Source organism: Mustela nivalis (genome assembly GCF_964662115.1).
Source record: "Mustela nivalis genome assembly, chromosome: 12".
NCBI classification, from domain to species: Eukaryota; Metazoa; Chordata; class Mammalia; order Carnivora; family Mustelidae; genus Mustela; species Mustela nivalis.
In genome coordinates this window covers 87,103,408-87,127,019 of record NC_139031.1, presented here as the reverse complement: position 1 = coordinate 87,127,019, position 23,612 = coordinate 87,103,408, and the positions used below count along the sequence as shown (strand labels likewise).

General features: G+C 37.0%; 1 protein-coding gene across 3 annotated transcripts in view; it reads right to left on the bottom strand.

The window, feature by feature from the left end:
* Positions 1 to 1,804: 1,804 nt before the first annotated feature.
* BCAP29 (B cell receptor associated protein 29) overlaps positions 1,805 to 23,612 on the bottom strand; it is a 49,239-nt gene continuing 27,431 nt past the window's right edge. For all 3 annotated transcript variants that reach the window (XM_082691968.1, XM_082691969.1, XM_082691970.1), the window contains exons 7-8: positions 9,219 to 9,319; positions 1,805 to 2,959 (exon numbers count right to left, since the gene is read on the bottom strand). In XM_082691968.1, the coding sequence (XP_082548094.1) occupies positions 2,924 to 2,959; positions 9,219 to 9,319 (137 nt within the window). In that variant the 3' untranslated portion in view covers positions 1,805 to 2,923. The remainder of the gene's footprint in view (positions 2,960 to 9,218; positions 9,320 to 23,612) is intronic.

The window sequence follows — 23,612 nt, the reverse complement described above, 5'->3', positions numbered from 1 at the left end:
ATGTACACTTTAAAGCTTATGTGCTTTCTGGTAATCTTTTGAATCTTCATGCTCTTCAAAGGGAGACAGGCTTTTCCCCTGCTGCACAGTCGGAAAAACTGAGGATTATTGTGGCATCTTAGTTCACATAATAATCCTGACATAATTTTGGAGATGAGGAAATGGAAGTCTAACAAGTGTGAATAATGTGTTCAAAATCAAACAGCTGAATTAGTGGTAAGGCTGGGATTCAATTTTAGTTCTGAAAGTTCTAAAGCTGTGTTCTTTTCCTTCTATCTCTATTATTTTGTCACTAGATTTGATATCTGTGCCCGGGAGGTGAGGATCACAAGCGCCCAGTACCTTCATTATTTACCCACTCTGCTACTTCCGAGGCAATATTCTGAGCAGTCCCTAGTCAGTTTCCTCCTACTGGAGCTCTCCCCTTCCTTGTTATTCAGGCTGTTGTCATCCCATATGGTTTAACTCCAGAGCTTACTCCTGTTAAAAGTCTCCTGCATGTCTGTGTTCTAGCAGTAGTTCCTGACTTTGATCTGAAATAAAATTCTTATGTGTTTGCTCATTTCATCTATGTTACAATGATCAAAATTAGATATGCATTAAGTCAGTGCTAAAATGGAAATAAACAACAAAGGATGAAACAGACACTGGGAATATCTTCTCCCATTCAGTGGGAGAATGAATTCTTTGTTTTGTTGACTGTTTCCTTTGCTGTGCAGAAGCTTTTTATCTTGATGAAGTCCCAAAAGTTCATTTTCGCTTTTGTTTCCTTTGCCTTTGGAGACGTGTCTTGAAAGAAGCTGCTGTGGCCGATGTCAAAGAGGTTACTTGCCTATGTTCACCTCTAAAATTTTAATAGATTCCTGCCTCATCCAAGATCATAAAGAACTCCTCAAACTCAACACTCAAAAAACAGATAATCATGTCAAAAAATGGGCAGAAGACATGAACAGACACTTCTCCAAAGAAGACATACAAATGGCTAAGAGACACTTAGAAAAATGTTCATTATCATTAGCCATCAGGGAGATTCAAATCAAAACCACACTGAGATACCAACTTACAGCAGTTAGAATGGCCAAAATTAACAAGACAAAAAACAACAAGTGTTGGAGGGGATATGGAGAAAGTGGAACCCTCTTCCACTGTTGGTGGGAATGCAAGTTGGTGCAGCCACTTTGGAAAACAGGGTGGAGATTCCTTAAGAAATGAAAAATAGAGCTACTCTATGACCCTGCAATTGCACTACTGGGTATTTACCCCAAAGATACAGATGTAGTGAAAGAGCCATATGTACCCCAATGTTCATAGCAGCAATGGCCACAATCGCCAAACTGTGGAAAGAGCCAAGATGCCCTTCAACAGACAAATGGATAAAGAAGATATGGTCCATATATACAATGGAATATTATGCTTCCATCAGAAAGGATAAATACCCAACTTTTGTATCAACATGGACAGGACTAGAGATTATGAAGAGTGAAGTAAGTCAAGCATAAAGAGTCAATTATCATATGGTTTCACTTACCTATGGAGCATAAGGAATAATAGGGAGGACATTAAGAGAAGGAAAGGAAAAGTGAATTGGAGGAAATTGGAGGAGGAGATGAGCCATGAGAGACAGGACTCTTGAGAAACAAACTGAGGGTTTTGGAAGGGAGGGGAGTACAGGGATGGGTGAGCCAGGTGGTGGCTATTAAGGAGGGCATGTATTGCATGGAGCACTGGGTGTGGTGCATGAATGATGAATCTTGGAATACTGAAAAAATTAAATTAAATTAAAAGAAAAAAAGAAACAGATACTGGGAAAGTAAAAATTCTGGTCATTATTTTCCATTTTCATTTATATTTAAGTCTTTATGAGACAAGGAAGATGACTTTCATGTCTAAACACTAGAACAACCTAAATCATATTAATACTATTATCATCACTATCATGTGCTGAAGGAGATTCCAAAGGAATATGAATGAAAAAATAGCATTTAAGATTTAGCTTTCAGAACACAGATACATCTCAGAGAAACTGTGACCCCAGCATACATGTATTTGAGGTAATATTTGTATAATTAGTAACTCTCACGGCGATGGGAAACATTGCTCTTTGGATATGTTGTACATTAGCTTTCTAAGTCAAGAATTTCACATTGTTGTATAATAATTTTAAGTTCAGTGTATGGCCGTTATGCAAATAGATGTAAACTTCATTACCAGATGAACTTTAAAAAGGCGTAACAACTACTAATTACATATTAACACCAATGTCAACAAAAACAGTCCAACAAATGTAGAAGCAAAGTAACAAAAATATAATTATTAATATGGCTGTCCTCTAAGAGTAAGCTATAGTGTCGTCAGGCTTATAAAAAACAGCTCAGGTCACTGTTTTTATTTTTTGTTCTTTATGACTCTTCCCTATACAAACAGTGGCTAATTCTGATCATTTGTCCTTATTTAATCTCCCTATGAACAAATTTTCTGATACTGAATACTATTTTCAAATATATCAGCATTATCATCATCTCATTAAATAGGTTATGATTATTACTGAAAACTCATCAAGGTTTCAAGGCTATTAATGGTTTCATCAACTTAAAAATCTAGTTTTGGAAGTAACTGGTTATAAATCTGTCCTTTTATTGGCAAACAGCAACCATACACCAGTGTTACTCTCAACATCTCAACAGGGTGTTTATCATGCTTACATTTTATGTGAGAGCTGGAATATAGACTTTACAATAGATCTGAAACATCATCAAATATTGTGACAATGCTGTTATGATAACAGCCTATACATGGCATTAAAAAAATTATTGGCTGCTCGTAAATAGTACCTTCTTCTGAACTGAATTGTAAATGTTCTAGAGGCTAACATGATAACAAAGTGATCATCTTCACATGGCGTTGCACAATCTTCCCTCAAGGTTCACAGGCCCTTCTTATTGTCTTTCCCCAAACAATTCTGCAGGGTGATTAAAAAAAAAAAAAAAAAAAAAGAAAAAAAAGAAAAAGAAAAAAAAAAGACTTAGGTAAGTAGTTACAACAAAGAGTGAAAGAGAGATTCGTAGATATTACAAGAATTTTTTTTTTAAATTATCTTTTTTGTGTATGGTTAATAATTATGAGGATAATCAAATGTGAAAACATGGATTGAGAAAGTCTCAAACATAAAAAAACTACAAAGTTTGTGGGTTTTATTTGAAAAAAAAAAAAAAAAAAAAGTCTGAAGGGGAAAAAAATAACACTCTTGGTAAGTTCATTTATATCCCTGCCTTAATCCATTTTGTTTTTGTTTCACAGGTTATACCAGGAAAACAAAATTTTTCAAATTCCCTTCTTACAAACCCAATTAAGATTTTTGGCAAAGAAAGGATGAAGGGACAAAAAACCCCCAGATGGGATGGACTTTCTGAGTGTGTTTTTTTCTTCAGCTATTTGCCAATTGAACTGACTTCTCAAATTATACTTGAACACAAGATGATATCATTTAAAACTGGAGAAAAATGGGATAGAAATTAACCTTAAGAGATCATTTGCACTTAAGAAAGCAAAAGTCTACACTGAGAAAAAAAAAACCCTCATAAAATGGAGTTGGAAGTGTTACTGCTTGCAGAAGAGAGGTTCACCAATCTCTTGCTCAGACTGAGCAGTAATGGATTCAGAGTAACTTTAACAATGTTAACATTAACCAACCAAATCAGAAGACAGGATTAGAGGAGGTATTTTGAATGATAAGGTACCACTTTCACATGTTTGTATAGATCTTGACACCTTAGGTAAAAATCACAGCTTTGCTTACTGAATGTGAGAAGATATTTGCAAATGATATAACTGACAAGAGTTAATATATATAAAATATACATATTAATATAATATATAATCAACATATATTATATATTAATATACAATATTGATTATTTATTACATATTATAAAATATATAAAGAACTTATACAACTCAACACCAAAAACCTCAAATAACTGGATTAAAAACAAGCAGATGACTGAATAGACATTTTTCCAAAGAAGACCTATGAATGGCCAACAGACACATAAAAAGATGCTTAACATCACATTGCGGGAAATGCAAATGAAAATCACAATGAGGTATATCACCTTACACCTGTCAGAATGACTTGTATCAAAAACACAAGAAATATTAATGTTGGCAAGGAAGTAAAGAAAAAAAAACATCATGCACTGTTGGTAGGAATGTAAACTGGTGCAGCTATTGTGAAAACAGTATGGAGGTTTCTCAAAACATTAAAGATAGAATTACCATATGATTCAGTAATTCCACTACTGGGTATTAACCCAAAGAATACAAAAACACGAATTTAAAAAGATATATGCGGGGCGCCTGGGTGGCTCAGTGGGTTAAAGCCTCTGCCTTCAGCTCAGGTCATGATCTCAGGGTCCTGGGATCAAGCCCCTCATTGGGCTCTCTGCTCAGCAGGGAGCCTGCTTCCCCCTCTCTCTCTGCTTGCCTCTGCCTACTTGAGATCTCTGTCTGTCAAATAAAGGAATAAAATCTTAAAAAAAAAAAAAAAGATATATGCACTTCTCTGTTTACTGCAGCCTTATTCACAATAGTCAAGATATGTAAACAACCCAAATGTTCATCCATAGACAAACAGATAAAGAAGATGTGGTGTGCACACGTTTGTGTATCATGGAATATTACTCAGCCATGAAAAAGGACAAAAGCTTGCCATTTGCAACGGCATGGATGGAGCTAGAGAGTATAATGCCGTGCAAAATAAGTCAGATATGGAAAAACAAATACCATATAATTTCACTTGTATGTGGAATTTGAGAAACAAAACAAATGCACAAAATGAAAAAGAGACAAACAAAAATACAGACTCTTAAATACAGAGAACAAGCCAGTGGTTACCAGAAGGGAGGTGGGTGGGAGATGGGTGAAACAGGTGATGGGGATTAAGAGTACACTTGTGATGAGCACTGAGAAATGTACAAAATTGTTGAATCATTATATTGTTATGTGAGACTAATATAATACTGTATGTTAATTATACTTCAATTAAAAAAAGGGAAATAATCTTGCACTTACCCAAAATAAAAGTGGATATGAATATTAAAAAAAAAATCATGGCTTTAATGGGGCTGTTATTCTGGATAACTCCCTTAAGTAAAGGGTGATTTTCCAAAATAAAATTTGAAAACTGGCCAGTGCTGCCCATAATCTTCAGTTAGTTTTGCTTTTCTTTTCTAGAAGACAGCCAGGGAAAACAAGGAAAGACAAAGACTCTATCTTGAAGAGATTGTTTTCTAATATTTATTTAGTGCTTATTAACAGGGAGGGGACCAAATGGGGAAATCCAGACAGATTTTAAAAATGCAAAGTGGGATTCATTTGTGGTAAGGAAACCAGCTTTCCCTTTTTTCACCTTTATTTCCTTAATATTTTAATGGTCATTTTATGGTTACTTTATTTAAAGTAAATCAATTATGCAAAACTGAGAAAGCTAAGTTTCTCAAGGAACTCTAAAGATAAAATTCAATTATTAAGGTTGGTTTGACAATAGAAGTACAATTCATGAAAGGCAAGTTGATACAGCTTTTTACTATAGACGGTCTATAGCAATTTTTTTGCTTCTCAAGGTGACTTCAGAAGGTGAATATCAAAGTGTATGAGCCACTTTTAAGAAAACAGTAGTCATTTAATGACACTTAAATCTCAGAATCTTCTACAAGGTCTCATACTGGACAATGGAGGATGAGTAGGGAGAAAAAATCTGTCCAATCAAGAAATAACTACTAGTATCTTATGGGGATATAGAGCTTTTCTTGTTTAAAAATATTTAAAGTGCCTTCCTCTATTGTAGACAATCTGATTTAATGCTCATAAGGTATTCTAACTCTCATTTAAGTAATGAGGAAGCCAAGGTACGGGGATGTCAAGTCATCTACCTGGCGCGTAGAGAACTGGCAAACTATGGAGCTAAGAGAGCTATTCTGTTCTTCAAACAGTTATTTATTATGGGAAATTGGTTTTATAGGTGATGAAAGAGCAGACACATGGGGCAGTGTGGTAGGAGACCTCAGGGATTAGCACAGAACCACCACCACTCTTCCGGCTGGAGGGACAAGGGAGAAGACAGTGTCATGGACCCCAGAGCTAGGGCCACCAGGTGGAAAAAAAATTCCCTGGCTTTGTCCCTCCTGCCTTCAGTCTCCTCCTGTGCATCCTGTGCCTCCTGTTGCTGAACTTGCCCAGAGGAGAGAAAGTAGGCTTGGGAAATGTAGCTCTCTGAGACTGAGTGAGCAGAAGTAGGAAGACAATGGATCCAAGAATACAGCCTCATGACCGAACAGGCCGAAGAACAGAGTTCTTAATCATGGGGAATCTGGAGAAAAATGTCCTGATTTTGAATCCAGCTCTGAATCCTAGTTTCTAGTTCAGTGACTTTAGATACATTAGATAATGCCTCTGTTGTTGGGTCTTGTTTTTCTCATCCACAAAATAGGGTATGAAAATATTTTAATTTAGTGGGCTGTGATGAAAGTAAACAGAGTAACATATATGAAGCTATTAGCTAAGTGCTTGGTCCAGGGCACATCTTCAATAAATGTCTCCCCTTACATATTTTAAAAATAAAAGAAGAAAGTAGATCAAGGCCTTAAATGCACTAGTGAACAAGGCCCAACTCTCAGTGTGGCACTTGGCATCTTTAGGATGGGTCATTTTTCAAAGAAATAGCTGTAACAACTCCTTTCTGGGGAAGGAATTACTCCGAAAAACTTTTTAACATTTGTTATCAAGAATGCATAAGCTCCAAACAGAGGCAGTTTGGGGAGGGGAAAGAAAAAGGGTTGAGGGAATCCCACTGTCATATATACTCTTCAGGGATTAAGAGATTAGCAGTTACCATAATGGGGACACTCAGCGATGACCACTGGCCATAAGAAAATGAGGGAATATTCCTGCTTCTTTTTTCTCCATTCGGGGATCTAGATGTTTCTGACCTCCTGGCAAAGTCCACTGGTGTGGATACTCATCCTGTTGAGTACAAGCTGACCTCACAAATGGAAGAGAGAAAAAGTTCTGTTTCTAGGCCAAAGGCTTCTGAAGTGTTCCTTCACTTTCCATGGTGGTGCTTGAAGGATGCCCTGGAGTAATTCTCATCAGGCCATGGTGAAGTCAGCAATTTTAGGATCTGCATTTGTTTGCTTGTTTGTATATTTTTAAAGATTTTATTTATTATTTGATAGAGCACAAGCAGGGGGAATGGCAGGCTGAGGCAGAGGGAGAAGCAGGCTCCCTGCTGAGCAAGGAGTCCAATGTGGGGCTCGATCCCAGGACCTGGTGATCATGATCTGAGCTGAAGGCAGATGTTTAACCAACTGAGCGAACATCCAACCGCCTACTCTAGAACACGTGAACTGAGCTCTTGGTGTCCTAGGTTTGAAGCACACCAGGGTATCTACCCTTCTCTGAACTGCCCTGTTGTCAAAGTAGATTAGTTAAACTTGCAACTCAGCTAGGAATACCACATTACATATGTATTTTGGATTGCTTCTTGGCTGGCTCTAAATCAAGGCTGAAGTAGCTGGTTAAGAATAAGTCATTCTTCCAGCAGAACAGAGGAATGTATGCTGATGATAACAATGATAACTCTAATAGGTATAATTTCTTGAGTGTTTCCTATCAGCCAGGTACAATGCTAAGTACCCTACACATTCTATTTAATTCTACTGAAAACCCGGTGGGCCTGGTGTTATTATTAGTTTGACTTTATAGGTGAAGAAAAGTGAGCTACAGAGAGGTATTATAAACTGTTCAGGGTCATAAAATCAGTTAATATGAGATTCTGAGTTATTTCAGGTCGGTCTGACTCTAAGGTCTATCAATATAGTATCTGCTTGCCCTTTGACAGGCACAGTGCCAGACCCTGGACAATTAACAGGGAAATGAGTCCTGGGATCAGTGCTTCTCCTATCATGAAGTAACTGTAGAGCTGTGATTGCTAAAAAGTTCTGATAGCCACAAAAGTTGCCAAATTCTCAGGATAAATCCAAACGAAAAGCAGAAATCCATCTCAGGAGGAACTAAGAGGTCCAGGGCTGCCTCTGGAATGGTCTTTTCCCCCAAATTCTCCCCACATATGGTCAAAGAGTGGCTGGGAAATCAATTCAGATTAGGGGCTGCCAAATCAAGAGGCAATTGATAGGGACGCCTGGGTGGCTCAGTTGGTTGGACAACTGCCTTTGGCTCAGGTCATGATCCCGGAGTCCCAGGATCGAGTCCCGCATTGGGCTCCCAGCTCCATGGGGAATCTGCTTCTCCCTCTGACCTTCTCCTTGCTCATGCTCTCTCTCACTGTCTCTCTCTCAAATAAATAAAGTCTTAAAAAAAAAAAAAAGAGGGAAGTGATAGTCAAATTTAGCATGGAGGAATGCAGGCCATGAACTCTTGCTGGGCTGGAGGAGAAGAGAAAGAAAAGCTATAGCCTTTGACTATAGCTTTGACTCTGTGACTTTACTAACAAAAGGTTTTTTTCCATTTCTGTCTTTAAATCCATGTTGGAGGCAAATCATGTATTTGAATGCCATAGGTTTTGACCCAAGATGTCTAAAACACTGGGACAGAAGTAGTGTGAGGTGAGACTTCAAATTTTGACCTTATTTTTTGACATGAATAGAGCAAACATTGCCAATGGCGAGATGAAATGTTTATAGAACCAGTCTGTTTTTCAATCTTGTCACTCTTGTGGCTCAATTCTTTTGCTTAAGATTTCACTAAAACTAGAATGCTGTAAGTTAGCATCTTGGTAATTCTCCACACTATGACTGTCTTGTATTTTCATGCAATGTCTTCATCTTCACCCTTGAGGGAAAAATCTAGTTTCCTTAATCATTTTTAAGAAGCCAGGACCGAGAGGCACCTGGGTGGCTCAGTGGGTTAAAGCCTCTGCCTTCAGCTCAGGTCACGATCCCAGGGTCCTGGGATCAAGCCCCCGCATCGGGCTCTCTGCTCAGCAGGAAGCCTGCTTCCTCATCTCTCTCTATCTGCCTTTCCGCCTACTTGTGATCTCTGTATGTCAAATGAATAAATGAAATCTTAAAAAAAAAAAAAAAAAAAAAAAAAAAAAAAAGAAGCCAGGACCAAGTGCATCTTCTTGATTTGGGAAGGACAAATAACCCAAATAACTGACATACTAATTAGTATTTCAGGTCCACAAAGTGGAGGTCACGCACCTGAAGTTCTGCGTGTTCTTTCAGGAGTCGGTCGTATTCTTTTGAAAGTCGCTCTGATTGCATTTTCATTGTCATCACATCATTCTGTGCCTTAGAGAGGGCTAGAACACAGGGGATAGAATTTTTAAATTTTTATTTTGAAATAATTTTAAATTTACAGAAAAGGTACAAGACTTAAATAGAAAGCTCCTTTGTAGCTCTTGCTCAAATTCACCAACTGTTAAGATGCGGTACATTTGTTACTGTATTTTCTCTCCACACATGCAAAATTATTTTCTTGAATCATTTGAGAATAAGTTACAGACATCATGCCCCTTTACTCCTTAATACTTGTGTATTTCCTAAGAAAAAAGGTGTTCTCTAACATAACCATATAGCATTGTTAGCAAATGCAGGCAATTTAACAGCAATATAATACTTTGTATCTGATCTACCATTCATGTTCCAGTCTTCGCTACTGTCTCAGTTACGTGTTTTCTATCATTTTTTTCTGAGTCTAGGTCCAGCCCTAGAGCAAAGATTAGCATTAAGTTGTCATGTTTCTTTGGATTCCTTCAATCTGGAATAGTTCCTCAGCTTTTCCCCTGCATTCCTCTGCCCTTTTGTAACACTGACATTTTAAAGAATACAGGTCATTTATTTTTTAAATGGAATGTCTTTCATTTTGGTTCTGTCTGATGTTTGCTCATGATTAAGTTCAGGTTTGCATCCCGCTTACACCCAAATATCACATAAGTGATGCTGAATGTCTGTCAAGCTATTACAATAAGTGGCCCATCTGCCTCTCACTGGTTTTTCCATTTTATACTGATTTTCTTCCTCATAACTAAGAAGGAGTATACAGGAAGACAAGACTATGTAAGTATCTTGCTCCTTGTCAAAATTTCACCTTATAGTTAGCATTCACTGATAATTCTTGCCTAAGCCAATCTTTATTGTGATGGTTGTACAATGGTGATTTTCTAGCTTCACCATTCCATTCACATTTATCAGTCAGCATTTTACTATAAACAAGGGCCTTCCTCTCTTTTCCATCTACCCACTCAACTATCTATTAATTCATATATCATCAGTATGAATTCATAGGTTCTTATTTTTTCAACAGTTTAGAATTCATGATTTACTTAATTTCTCCCAGATATGGCCAGTGGGAACCCTGTCAAGCTGGATCTTACATCTTCTGACTATGTCCCTATCATTTTTTAAGTACTCTATTTTCTGGCATAAGATGTTCCAGGCTCATCCTAAATCTTCCCTGATTCATCCTGGACTCAATCAGAAGAGTAAAGAATTTATTAGAAGGGTATTTTTTTAAAAGATTTTATTTATTTATTTGACAGACAGAGATCACAAGTAGGCAGAGAGGCAGGCAGAGAGAGAGAGAGGGAAGCGGGCTCCCTGTTGAGCAGCCCAATGTGGGACTCGATCCCAGGACCCCGAGATCATGACCTGAGCCGAAGGCAGCGGCTTAACCCACTGAGCCACCCAGGTGCCCCTAGAAGGGTATGTTTTTGAAAAAATTAAGGAAGAAAAAATATTTTATCATTCTCACCAAAGGACAAGTGGCTGTATTTCTTTCAAAGCAAAGATAATCCTTTCTTATACAAAGTTGAAAAATATAAAGGTGTGTGACACTTAAAGGCTTTACCTCAATATGATACACAAAAATGCTCTACACTAGCCTCTGTCTACAAGGAGCTACAGTCTTAGCAGATTAGACAGAAGTTTAAAAAATATATCTATATATCATAAACATTAAAGTCAGCACATTATGGAGAAGATAGCAAGCAAATGTGTAGAAAGGAAGATCAGCACAAGACGGTTTGGAAAAACTCTGCGAATCCTGAACTAACTCTACCTATGATTCTGCATATGTAGTCTTTAGAAGTTGTACATTTATAATCTTTTAGGGTAGAAGCTTTAGTAAAAAAAAAGTGGGATTTATAAATTTATAAATCTCACTTTTTAGGCATAACAGGATGAAATCATAGGTTCTATTTATAAACAATCTGGCTACCTTTCCTCTTGAAAAGACACCATATGGGTATTTTTATGTATATAAGTCACTTTCAACTAAAGTGGCTTTTGTATCAGTACTTTCTATAAGCTTCCTGTATTGTAGGACATTTATTGGACACATCTGTGCTGGGTAATATAGCAGCCTCTAGCTGAAAGCAGCTATTTAGCACTTGAAATGTGGTTAGTGTAACTGAAGAACTGAATTTTAAATTACACTTACCATTCATTCATTCATTCATTCATTCATTTATTTATTTATTTGGAGAGTGCAAAGGGGACAGAGGGAGAGGGAAAAAGAGAATCTCAAGCAGATTCCATGCCAAGTGCAGAGCCTGTTGTAGGACTCAATGTGAAACAGGACCCTGAGATCATGATCTGAGCTGAAATCAAGAGTTGAATGCTTAACCAACTGAGTCACCCAGGTGCCCCAATTATACTTAATTATAATTAAATGTTTTATTTAAATAGCTGGGTGTTGTACATAAGGGTTGTATGTAAGTGTTGAATCAATGGATTCTAAACCTGAAATTAATATTGTACTATATGTTAACTAACTAGAATTTAAATAAAAACTTCCAAAAGAAAAAGAAAAAAGAAAAAAGACTGGGAAATGTAGCTGAACTCCCTAAATACCCAAAAACAATATTATCGAGTTAGGCCAAATGAGAAGACAGAAATGTGTTCTAAACAAAAAAGTGAGACAATACCTCAGAAAAAGAACTAAATGAAAGGGAGTTAAGCAATCAACCTGATAAAGAGTTCAAAGTAATGCTCATAAAGATGCTTATCAAACTCTGAGAGCTTCAACAAAGAAAAAATATAAGAAAGTACCAATCAGAGCTGAAGAATATAATAACAGAAAAAAAATACACTAGAGGGGATAAACAGAAGATCTGATAATACAAAAGAACAGATTAGTGATCTGGGTAATGAAGATCACACAAACTGGGGTGTCTGGGTGGCTCAGTCAGTTTGGCTCAGGTCATGATTTCAGGGTTGTGAGGCTGAGTCCTGCACTGGGCTCTGCACTGGATGTGGAGCCTATATGAGATTCTCTCTCTCCCTCAGCCCCTAACCACTCTCCAACCCCTGGTCATGCATCTGCTTTGTCTGTCTAAAAAAAAAAAAAAAAAAGTCCCCTAAATAGAACAGAGGAAGAAAGAAGGAAAGAACGAGAAAGAGAAAAAGGGAAAGGAAGGAAGGAAGGAGAAAGAGAAAAAACAAGAAAAAGAAAACAGAAAAGGAATTTAAAAATGAGGATAGTTTTTTTTTTTTTTAAAGATTTTATTTATTTATTTGTCAGAGAGAGAGCAAGAGCGAGCACAGGCAGAGTCAGAGGAAGAAGCAGGCTCCCCGCGGAGCAAGGAGCCCGATGTGGGACTCGATCCCAGGACGCTGAGATCATGACCTGAGCCGAAGGCAGCCACTTAACCAACTGAGCCACCCAGGCGTCCCAAAAAATGAGGACAGTTTAAGGGGCCACTGGGACAACACTGAATACTAACATTCACATTATATAGGTCCCAGAAGAACAAGTGAAAAAGAAAAGGGTATATATATATATATATATATATATATATATATATATGGTCATCAAACTTATTTAAAGAATTCATAGCTGAAAAATTCACTAAGCTGATGATCTTCCCAAGTCTAAGAAGCACAGCTCCCAAACAAGATGCACTCAAAAGAGATCTACACCAAGATACATTATAATTAAAATGTCAAAGACTAAAGATAAAGAATCTCAAAAGTAGCAAGAGAAAAGCAATTAACTGCATATAAGGGGATTCCTATAAGGAAATGAGCTGATTTTTCAGCAGAAACTCTTCAGACTAGCAGAGAGTGGCAAAATATATTCACAGTGCTGAAATGAAAAAACATAACCAAGCACACTCTAACTGACAATGCTGTCATTCAGAACTGGAGGGGAAATAAGAAGTTTCCCAGCCAAATAAAAGTTAAAGGAGTTCACCACTTTACAAAAAATATTAGAAGGATTTCCTTAAGAAAAAAAGAAAGGAAAATTATAACTAAAACTGAGAAAATATATGAAGGAAAAAAATATCACTGGTAAAAAGTGAACATATAGTGGAGGTAGTAGATCAACCACTTGTAAGCTAGTGTGAAGGTTAAAAGACAAAGTGGTGAATAAACTGTAACGACAATAATTAAAGATACAAAAAATAAAAAGATGTAAAACACAATGTCAAAAACAAAATATTGGGGGTAGGGAGAGTAAAAATGTAGTGTTTTAAGAATTTGTTCACGCTTAAATGATCATCAATTTAAAATAAACTGCTATGTACACAGGTTGTTATATATGAATCTCACAGTAACCACAAATCAAAAACCTATATTAAATGCACAAAAAATAAAGAGAAAGGAATCCAAACATAACACTAAAAAAAGTTATCATGTCACAAGGGAAAAGAGCAGGAAGAAAGGAACAAAGAACTATAAAACTATAAAACCACTAAACAATTAAACAAATGGTGGTACATAATTACTTCAAATATAAATGAACTAAATGCTTCAATCAATACATAGGTGGCTGAATGGATTAAAAAACAAGACTCATTTATATGTTGCCTACAAGAGACTCACTTCACATCTAAACTGAAAGTGACAGAATGGGAAAATGTATTCCATGCAAATGGAAATGAAAAGAAAACTGGGATAGCAATATTTTTATCAGACAAAATAGACTTTGTTTTTTATTTTTTTATTTAGAGAAAGAGAGTACAAAAGCTGGGGGAGAGCGAGGTGCATAGAGAGAGGGAGAGAATTTTAAGTAGACTCTGCACTGAGGACAGAGTCTGTTATGGGGCTCTATCTCATGACCGAGATCATGACCTGAGCCAAAATCAAGAGTCAGATGCTTAAGTGACTGAGCCACCCAGGTTCTCCTAGACAAGGAAATCTTTAAAGAAAGATCTTCAAAAGAAAGGCTATAAAAAGAGACAAAATGGGTATTAAAGGGATCAACTGAATAAGAAGTTGTATCACTTCTTAATATTTACACACCTAACATAGGAGTACCAAGTAAATATTAACAAATGCAAAGGGAGAAACTTACAACAACATACTGATCGTAGGGGACTTCTAACAACCACTTCAATGGATAGATCACCCAGACAGAAAATTAATAAGGAAATATTGGTCTTAAATGATACATTAGACCAGATCAACTTAATATATACAGAGCATTCCATCCCAAACCAGCAGAATACACATTCTTTTCAAGTATACATGGAACATTCTCCAGGAAAGATTACATGTTAGGCCACAAAAGAAATCTCAACAAAGTTTTTTTAAAAGATTTTATTTATTTGAGACCCAGCAAGCAAGCATGAGCTGGGGTGGGAGGATGTGGAGGAGAGGGAAAGAGAGAAGCAGATTCCCTGCTGAGCAAAAAGCCTGACCCAGGGCTTGATCCCAGGACTCTGAGACTATGACCTGAGATGAAGGCAGACATTTAACCAATTGACTTACCCAGAAATCTCAATAAATTTAAGACTGAAATCATATCAAGATTCTTTTCTTATCACAACAGTACAGAAGTAGAAATACATGACAAGGAGAAAAAAACTTGAAAAAAAGCACAAATAAATGAAAGCGAAAAACATGCTACTATATAAACAACAGGTCAATGAAGAAATCAAAGATGAAACAAAAAAATATTTGAGACAAATGAAAAGGGAAATACAACATTCCAAACTCTACAGGATGCAGGAGAAGCAATTCTAAGAGAGAAGTTTATAGGCTTCCCTCAAAACAAAAACAAAAATAAAATAAACGAACAAAAAAACAAGGAAAAAAAAACAAGAAAAAATTAAGAAAACTACTAAAAAAGAAAAAACATACCCCAAAGTTAGTAAAAGGAAGAAAATAAAGATCAGAGTGCAATTAGTGAAAAAGAGACTAAATAAGCCATAGAAAAGATCCATGAAACTAAGAGCTGGTTCTTTGAACAGCTTTATCAGAATTGATAAACCTTTACCTGGACTTATTAAGAAAAAATAAGAGAAGATTTAAGTAAAACCAGAAGTAAAAGACAAGTTATAAACAACACTACAGAAATACAAAGGATTATAAAAGACTACTGTGAAAAATTACATGCCAACAAACTGGCCAACCTAGAAGAAATGAATAAATTCCTATAAACATACAATCTTCCATGACTAAATCAGAAAGAAAAAAAAAGAAACAAAATCTGAATAGACCAATTACTAGTAATAAAATTATAGTAATAAAACTCCCAACAAACTAAAATACAAAATCAGACAGCTTCACCAGTGAATCCTATCAAACATTTAAAGACAAGTTAATATCTATTCTTCTCAAACTATTCCAAAAAGAAAAAAGAGGATGAAACACTTCCAAATTCATTCTGAGGCTAGCACTACCCTAGTACCAAAACCAAAGACACTACCAAAAAAAAAAAAAAAAAAAAAAAAAAGAAAGAAAGAAAGAAAGAAAGAAAGAAAGAAAGAAAGAAAGAAAGAAAATTAATTAGAGGTCAGTATTCCTTGTAAGTCTAAATGGAAAGATCCTCACCAAAATATTAGCAAACTGAATTTAATGATACTTTAAGTGATCATACACCATGATCAAGTAGGATTTATTCTAGGGATGCAAGGACGGTTCAATACCCGAAATCAATCAATGTGATGTACCACATTAACAAAATGAAGGATAAAAATCACACATGATCATCTCAATAGATGGAGAAAAAGCATTTGACAAAATTCAACATCCATTTAGGATAAAACTTTCAACAAAGTGGATACAAAGAGAATGCACCTCAACATAATAAAGGTTATGTATGACAAACCCAGAGCTAACATCACACTCAACAGTGAAAGGCTGAAAGCTTTCTTTCTAAGATCAGGAACATGACAAGGATGCCCATTCTTACCATTTTTATTCAACATAGTAATGGAAATCCCAGCCATAGCAATTAAGCAAGAAAAAGAAAGAAAATGCATTTAAACTGGAAAGGAAAAAGTAAACTGTCACTATATGCAGGTGACATGATACTATATATAGAAAACACTCAAGCCTCTATGAAAAAACTATTCATAGAACTACCATATGATACATAATCCACTTCTAGGTATTTAACCAAAGAAAATGAAAACACTATTTTGAAAAGAAATATGCACCCCTATGTTCATTGCAGAATTATTTATAATAGTCCAAATTTGGAAGCAAACTAATATCCTTCAACAGATGATTGGATAAAAAAAAATGTGGTGTATATATTTACAATGGAACATTACATAGCCTTAAGAATGAAATGTTGCAAAAAAAAAAAAAAGGAATGAAATGTTGCTATTTGCAACACAGATGGCTCTAGAGGGTATTATGCTCTCGTAAAATAAGTTACAAAAAGAAAAATACCATATAATTTCACTCATTGGTGGAATCTAAAAAACAAATGAACAAACAAAACAAAAACAGAGAACAAACTGATGGTTGCCAGAAGTGAGGGGCAGGTGGGAAGGATGGATGAAACAGTTCAAAGGGATTAAAAGGTACAGTCTTCCAGTTATAAAATAAAGATGTGGGGATGTAATGTACAGCATGGGGAATATAGCCAATAATACTGTAGCAACTTTGTATGGTAGTAGATGGTAACTAGACTTACTGTGGTGACTATTTTAAAATGTATATAAATATCAATCCCCTATGTTGTACATCTGAAACTTATACAATATTGTATGTCAATTATTCTTAAAAATATAGAATACTGGCCAGGTGCTTGTACTGAATAGGAGCTGGTCTTAACGTTATGATCTATACTTCAATTTCTGAATAAATTTTAGATATCATCTCATCAGTTCCTTATTTAAAGCAAGGAACTGTTAGGAGATAGAATGAGTCAGGAGGTCCTACACATCTATAAAAGAAGCTGGAAAACCACTATGCAGCCTATGCAGAGGTCTCTCCTGATCACTACATATGAAGGTATGGCAAAACAAATGCAGGCAAATCCCATTTTTCTGGCACTTATCAAGCCAAGGTAGGAGCTGTGTTTCTTATTTTGTTTTATATCTAAGCAGATATTAATAAACCTAATGATTACTATCTTATTTAATTCACTTCAATTAAGAGAGGCTATTATTGTCTAGAAGCCTTTTGGACTGTTTCCCAGTCCTTTCTCTATCTCTTGTTTTATAAAAATTATAATATTCTGCTTTGGATGCCTTCCACCTCCTTCTGGAACGCCTTCGTGACTAAGGGATTATATAAACTTGTTATCTGACATTTGCATAAGCTTATTTCATCTTGAACTATCTTATTTTGGAAGTAGCATTTATAGGAAAGACATTATTAAACAAGGAGGCTTGAGGTGATACATCTAAGTCACTATTTCAATTTTCTCATCTGCAAAAATGAGTTGCTATCACTTGCTGGTGGCTTTATGGAAATGTTGAGATATTTCATGAGAGTATTGGCCAGATTCAGTTAGAAGCTGGATTATGTTCTAGTCAACAGGAACTTTCTGAGGCATACACATCACTTATTAATATAGAGAAACCCCAAATGATATTACAGTGAGATATAAACCAAAATGTTTGCGTAAAATATTTGTGTAAAATGACATGTAAATAGGTCAATGATATTTGTAATTTTACAAATGCCAAATTCACATTTGTGGAGCTGTTTGCAAAGTGGGAGAAGCTGGTGAGACTAATGCACTGTGTAGATGTATCACTATGATTTCTACTTGAGATAACAGACACCACCAGCTAAGCTCTGCCAGGGAATGGAAGAGAACATTCTAGAGGCATTAACAAGACAGCTAAAGTTGGCTGTTGTACAATAGGTATAAGGATTGCAACAGAGGAAATCATTTTTTATTTGAAAATTTTCCATACATCTAGTGCTGGTTTCTTTCAGTTTATTTTGTTCTATTTTGGGGATGTTGAGAGTGAGGTATATTGGAGTATTTAATACCTAATCCTCACACATACTATTCTTTCGCCAGTGATCAATGACTGGTGTGTTAATCAACAGCAATGTTTCCAAGACACTTGGAAAGTAGACACACAAACTTTGGTTCAGTAAGGAACATGAACTGCGGTTTTAATTATATTATGGCTACGCTTTTTGGTACATGCCTATATGGCCATTTACATGTAAATCAGCTCTGTTGCATTCATCACTTCCATTATCACCCACTCTCTTTTAACCTTATATCCATCTGCTGATAAGCTTTGCTGATTCTACTTCCTTTCTATCCCATCAGTCCATCCACTCTACTCTGTCACCACTGTCCTCATCTCTTGTTTAGATTGCTGAAATGGGTTCCTCATCCCGTTTCCTGACTATTCTAATTCACTGCCCACAGTATTGTCAGAGTGACTGCCCCCTGCCTAAAACCCCTTCAGCAGTGCCCAGGAATGTGAACATAGCAACCCGAGGCCCTTTCTGACAGATCCTAGGCCTTCTGCTCTCCTCTCGCCACTGCCGCTGTCTTACGTTATGCTCCAGTCACAGTGAGCTTCTTGTTGTATTTCAGAAGTGCCATACTCTCTTAGTTATCCGCTGCTCATTTCGTTAAGACACCTTTGCTCATCGACCTTCACCTCCCTGCCAGGCTCATTTATTCCCTCTTCCTCTGGCTAATTAACATTATTCTGCAAAATGTCAAGAAATTGTCCTTGATCTCCACTGTCGGCTTCTATGTCATCTGGAGCTCACCTAAAATATAGTGCCCACCATGCTGAAGTGTAGCTATGTCCCCACTAGACTGTGACTACTCAGGAAACAGAGCCGTGTCTTGTCTCTCTGTTCTGAGAACCCAGCACCGTGGTCAGCACATAGAAGATACTTAAAGTATGTTCCTTGAAGGAAGGAAAAAAATGGGTAAATGAAAAGTTTAAGCTCTAAGCATTTGAAAAATTCACTTGTGTGTAACCAGTTCTTTTCCTGAGATTGTGATAAACGTCAGGTAAACAATGAAGTATCACTCTATTCACCTGATAGGAATCCTGGTTACGAATGAAAACAATTATATCTTTAATCAAAGAACAAAACATTCCTTCCAATAGTGGAATGATTAAGTAATGGGGATGAAAGGTACAGCACAGGAAATACAGTCACTGGCATTGTAATAGCACTGTACGATGAGCAGATGATAGTAACACTCACAGTGACATAGCATAAGGTACACAGTTGTCAAATCATTGTGTTGCACCCTTGAAACTGATGTAATACTGTGTGTCAACCATAGTTTAGCTAAAAAAATATCCTGGATAGCTGGAGAGTCACAAAGTCAACAGACCATTTTAAAATATTTTGATAAAAATATAATCATGTTACAAATATCTCACGCTAGGGGCGCCTGAGTGGCTCAGTGGGTTAAGCCTCTGCCTTCAGCTCAGATCATGATCTCGGGGTCCTGGGATAGAGCCCGCATTGGGCTCTCTGCTCCACAGGGAGCCTGCTTCCCTTTCTCTGCCTGCCTCTCTGCCTACTTGTGATCCCTGTCAAATAAATAAATAAAATCTTTAAAAAAAAACCCACAAATATCTCACACTAATTCAAATTTAAAAACAAAACCAAACAGTATTACAGAGTCCAGTTCAATTAAGGAAAAAAAAAAAAAAACAAGACTGAAACACTGGCTCTAGGAATGAGGCGGGATATATGCAAGATAAGCCTTCAGCATCTTGTAGTGTCAGATAGGGGAATACTCAAAAAATGAAAATAAAACAAAACAAATCCACAATAATGGGGATATATATGTCAAAGGGACACGCAGCCAAATGAAAGAACTCTCAATTGCTAGAGTTGAAACAATAAACATAATAAAAATATTAAATTTGCAATCCAAAGTATTAAGAGGAATAGCCACGAGTCATAAAGACAGAAGGAAAGAAATAGGGGTAAACAGACAAATCTCTGCAGAAGAGTTCCAAATAATTTATATAGACACTCCACCCTCAAGGGGAGTAATCATTTTTTAAAAGAACTATTTATTTATTTATTTACTGGAGAGAGAGAATACATGTGCATGCAAGCAGGGAGAGAGCAGAGAAAGAGAGAATGTCAAGCTGATTTTGTGATAAGCATGAAGCTCCACTCAGGGTTTCATCCCACAAACCCAAGGTCATGACCTGAGCCAAAACCAAAGAGTCAAGACGCTCAACCAACTGAGCCACCTAGACACCCCTTAGAGTATTTCTTAAGTGTTACCTGTGACTTCCTTCCAAAAAGTGCATTATGGAAAGAGGGAATAAAAAAGGTAACTTTACAGTAAAGAACCCTGACAAATGCCACCAAAGTCAGGTGGTCAAGGCCAACCCCCGCAGTGATAAATTGTGTTGGTATGTACTCTTGATGTCACGTGAAGAGAGTGGCACTTGACCTCTGTGACTTTCCTCTCAAATCCTACAACCCTAGTCTAAACATAAGATAAAGATCAGATAAATGCCAACAGAGAAACATTCTACAAAATACCTGACCACTACTTCCCCAAACTGTCAAAGTCATCAAAAATAAGGCAAGTCTGAGAAGTTAATCTAGCCAAGCTGAGTCTAAGGGAGATATAACTATCAAGTGCACTGTGGTATCCTGAATGAGATCCTGGAAATAAAAAAAAAAATCAGGTGAAAACTAAGGAAAATCTAATGAAACTAGGGAATTTAGTCAATAATACTGTATGAAAACTGGCTCATTTAGTTGTATAAATGTATCACATTAATGCAAAACATCAATAATAGGGAAATGGAGTATGGGGCACATGGGAAAATTCTGTACTATCTTAGCAGTTTTTCCCAAGTCTGACCTCTTTTAACATATAAAATTTACTTAAAAAAAGCACAAGGGGAACACAATAAAACAAAACACTACACATACAGGATCAGATAATATAACATTCATTAGGCTATAAGTACTATCTAAGTAAGAAACTATCAAATAGGGTATGCATGATTCCTTTGTTCTAACTAAAGAAAAAATTAGTTAAAATTTTCTTTTGTAAAAAATCTTGATATGTTTTTTTCTTTCTATTTTTTTTTATGATTTTTATTTATTTGACACACAGAGAGAGAAATCACAAGTAGGCATAGAGGCAGGCAGAGAGAGAGGAGGAAGCAGGCTCCCCGCCGAGTAGAGCGCCCAATGTGGGGCTCGATCCCAGGACCCTGGGATCATGACCTGAGCCGAAGGCAGAGGATTAGCCCACCGAGCCACCCAGGCACCCCTTGATATGTTTTTCAATCCCGTATTACAGTGTGTATTAAAAGAACAAACAAGGACCAAGTGGTACTATTTTAAAGTCAATGAGTAAACAGTACGAAGGTGCATAAAGGATAAACAGATATTCTAGTAAAGAAGCATGGGCTTAATACATTAAATATTTAAAATCAGAGCTCAAAAGAAGAGTTGTTATGTAATCATGTATTAGGGTCATACGTACAATAAACATAGAAGAGCAGTGAGAAATAAGCTCCTTAACAGCGATGGCAAATCTTCCCCGTTTCATCAAGAATATGAGGAAAGGGGCACTGGGGTGGCTCAGATGGTTAAGCATCCGGCTCTTGATTTCAGCTCAGTCATGATGTCAGGGTCATGAGATCATAAGATCTCAGGGTCATGCTCAGCATGGATTCTGTTTCAGATTGTCTCTCCCTCTGCCTCTGCCCCTCCCTGCATACTCTCTCAAAAGAAATAAATACAATCTTAAAAAAACAACATGAGAAAGGAGATTCTTCTTCTGGTCTCTAACTGCTGACGTTCCTGTTGCTTATGACACAAAAGAAGCTGTTACACAGATGAAGCTGTCCCAAGACAAGGGAGTTACCCACTCATCTATCCCTTCAAAAACTTACTTGGCATCAGGCATTTTTCTGAGTGCTGAGTGAGAAGATCGCTAGGGTCTTTATTCTCACAAAAGCCATTTTCTAATCTGGGAGGAAGACACAATACAGAGACCAGCCAAGTGCTAAGTGTCACACAGAAGTCCAGACAGACTGCTGGCCGAGGGACTGGATGGCTATGAGACCGGGTAGTCACGAAGTTTCTCTAGAGAGGTGGAATTTAAGCTGCCCTCCGTGCTGTCTGCTGAGAGAGCCTATAAATAAATGACGTCCCAGTAAGGAATGGACACATCCAGAATCCAGATCCCATTTTCTAAATCCCATTTTCTGCTTAAAGGAATGAAGGCTCTTTGGAGAAATGTTTGATTCAAGTGCTGGAGAAGGGAAAGTATAAGGTGAGCTTGCAATGTCTCATTATTCCAGAAAGTAAGTGTCTACAGAATGGGGAAATGACAAAATGATATGAGACCCCACTTGAAAAGACTCCGAATGCCAATTCTGAGACAAGCTGAACAAAAAGTGCAATGCTCATAATGGATTCTAACCCACTGAAAGTATTAAAGAAACACATAAATAACTAGGGGACGAAGGACAACTCCTCCTTATCAGAATGGCATCTGACTAATGTAAAAGGAGTGGGGGAGTTAGGAAATCAACATTTGGAAAATATCCAAATAGTAAGTGAGAGAATAATACAAAGAGGGTGAGAGAACAAGATAAGGCAAATGTAAAGTGTTATCAGTGGGGAACTGAGTGAAGGGTGCAGAGGAATTTCTTGATATTATTCATGAGTCTTTCCTGTGAGTTTGAAATTATGCCTGAATAAAAAGTTAAAAGGAGGGGCACCTGGCTCAGTAGTTTAAGCCTCTGCCTTCCACTCAGGTCATGATCTCAGGATTCTGGGATTGAGCCCCGCATCAGGCTCTCTGCTCAGCAGGGAGCCTGCTTCCCCCTCTCTCTCTGCCTGCCTCTCTGCCTACTTGTGATCTCTGTCAAAAAAATAAATAAACTCTTTAAAATAAAAAAAGGTTTAAAGGAAAAAAAAATCTGGTTCTGAAGTAGAACAGAGAAACTGAGGCAATAGCTGGAGGAATAGGAGACGGAGAGAAGTTTCTGTTGCGTCGGAGATCCCTGAGGACTTCTGCAGAGTGACAGGAAGTGCAGGAGTGACTGCAGAAGCAAAGTCCTGGAGACTGGGATCCACAGCACTGGATGAGGGATGGAAACCTAATCCATGGGAACCCATGAGCCCAGCTGGCTGGAGGACGGTAGTTTGGTGGTGAGAAGATGGAGTTGTTGTCCGATTAATTCTTTGTGCCTGATGAAAGAGGGTAAACTTAGAATTTCACAGTGTGATGAGATCTGATAGTTTTGGAGTGTGGAAAGGAGATTTTAGAGAAGTTCGACATAACAGTCGTGCATGTTGATGGCCCACAGAATTTAGAGACCACTTATTTAAAGCAAAAAGTTGGTCCCTTCAGCAATGGTGACATGTTTGGGTGCAGATGCCAAGTTGGTAAAGATGTGAAAATTAACCAGG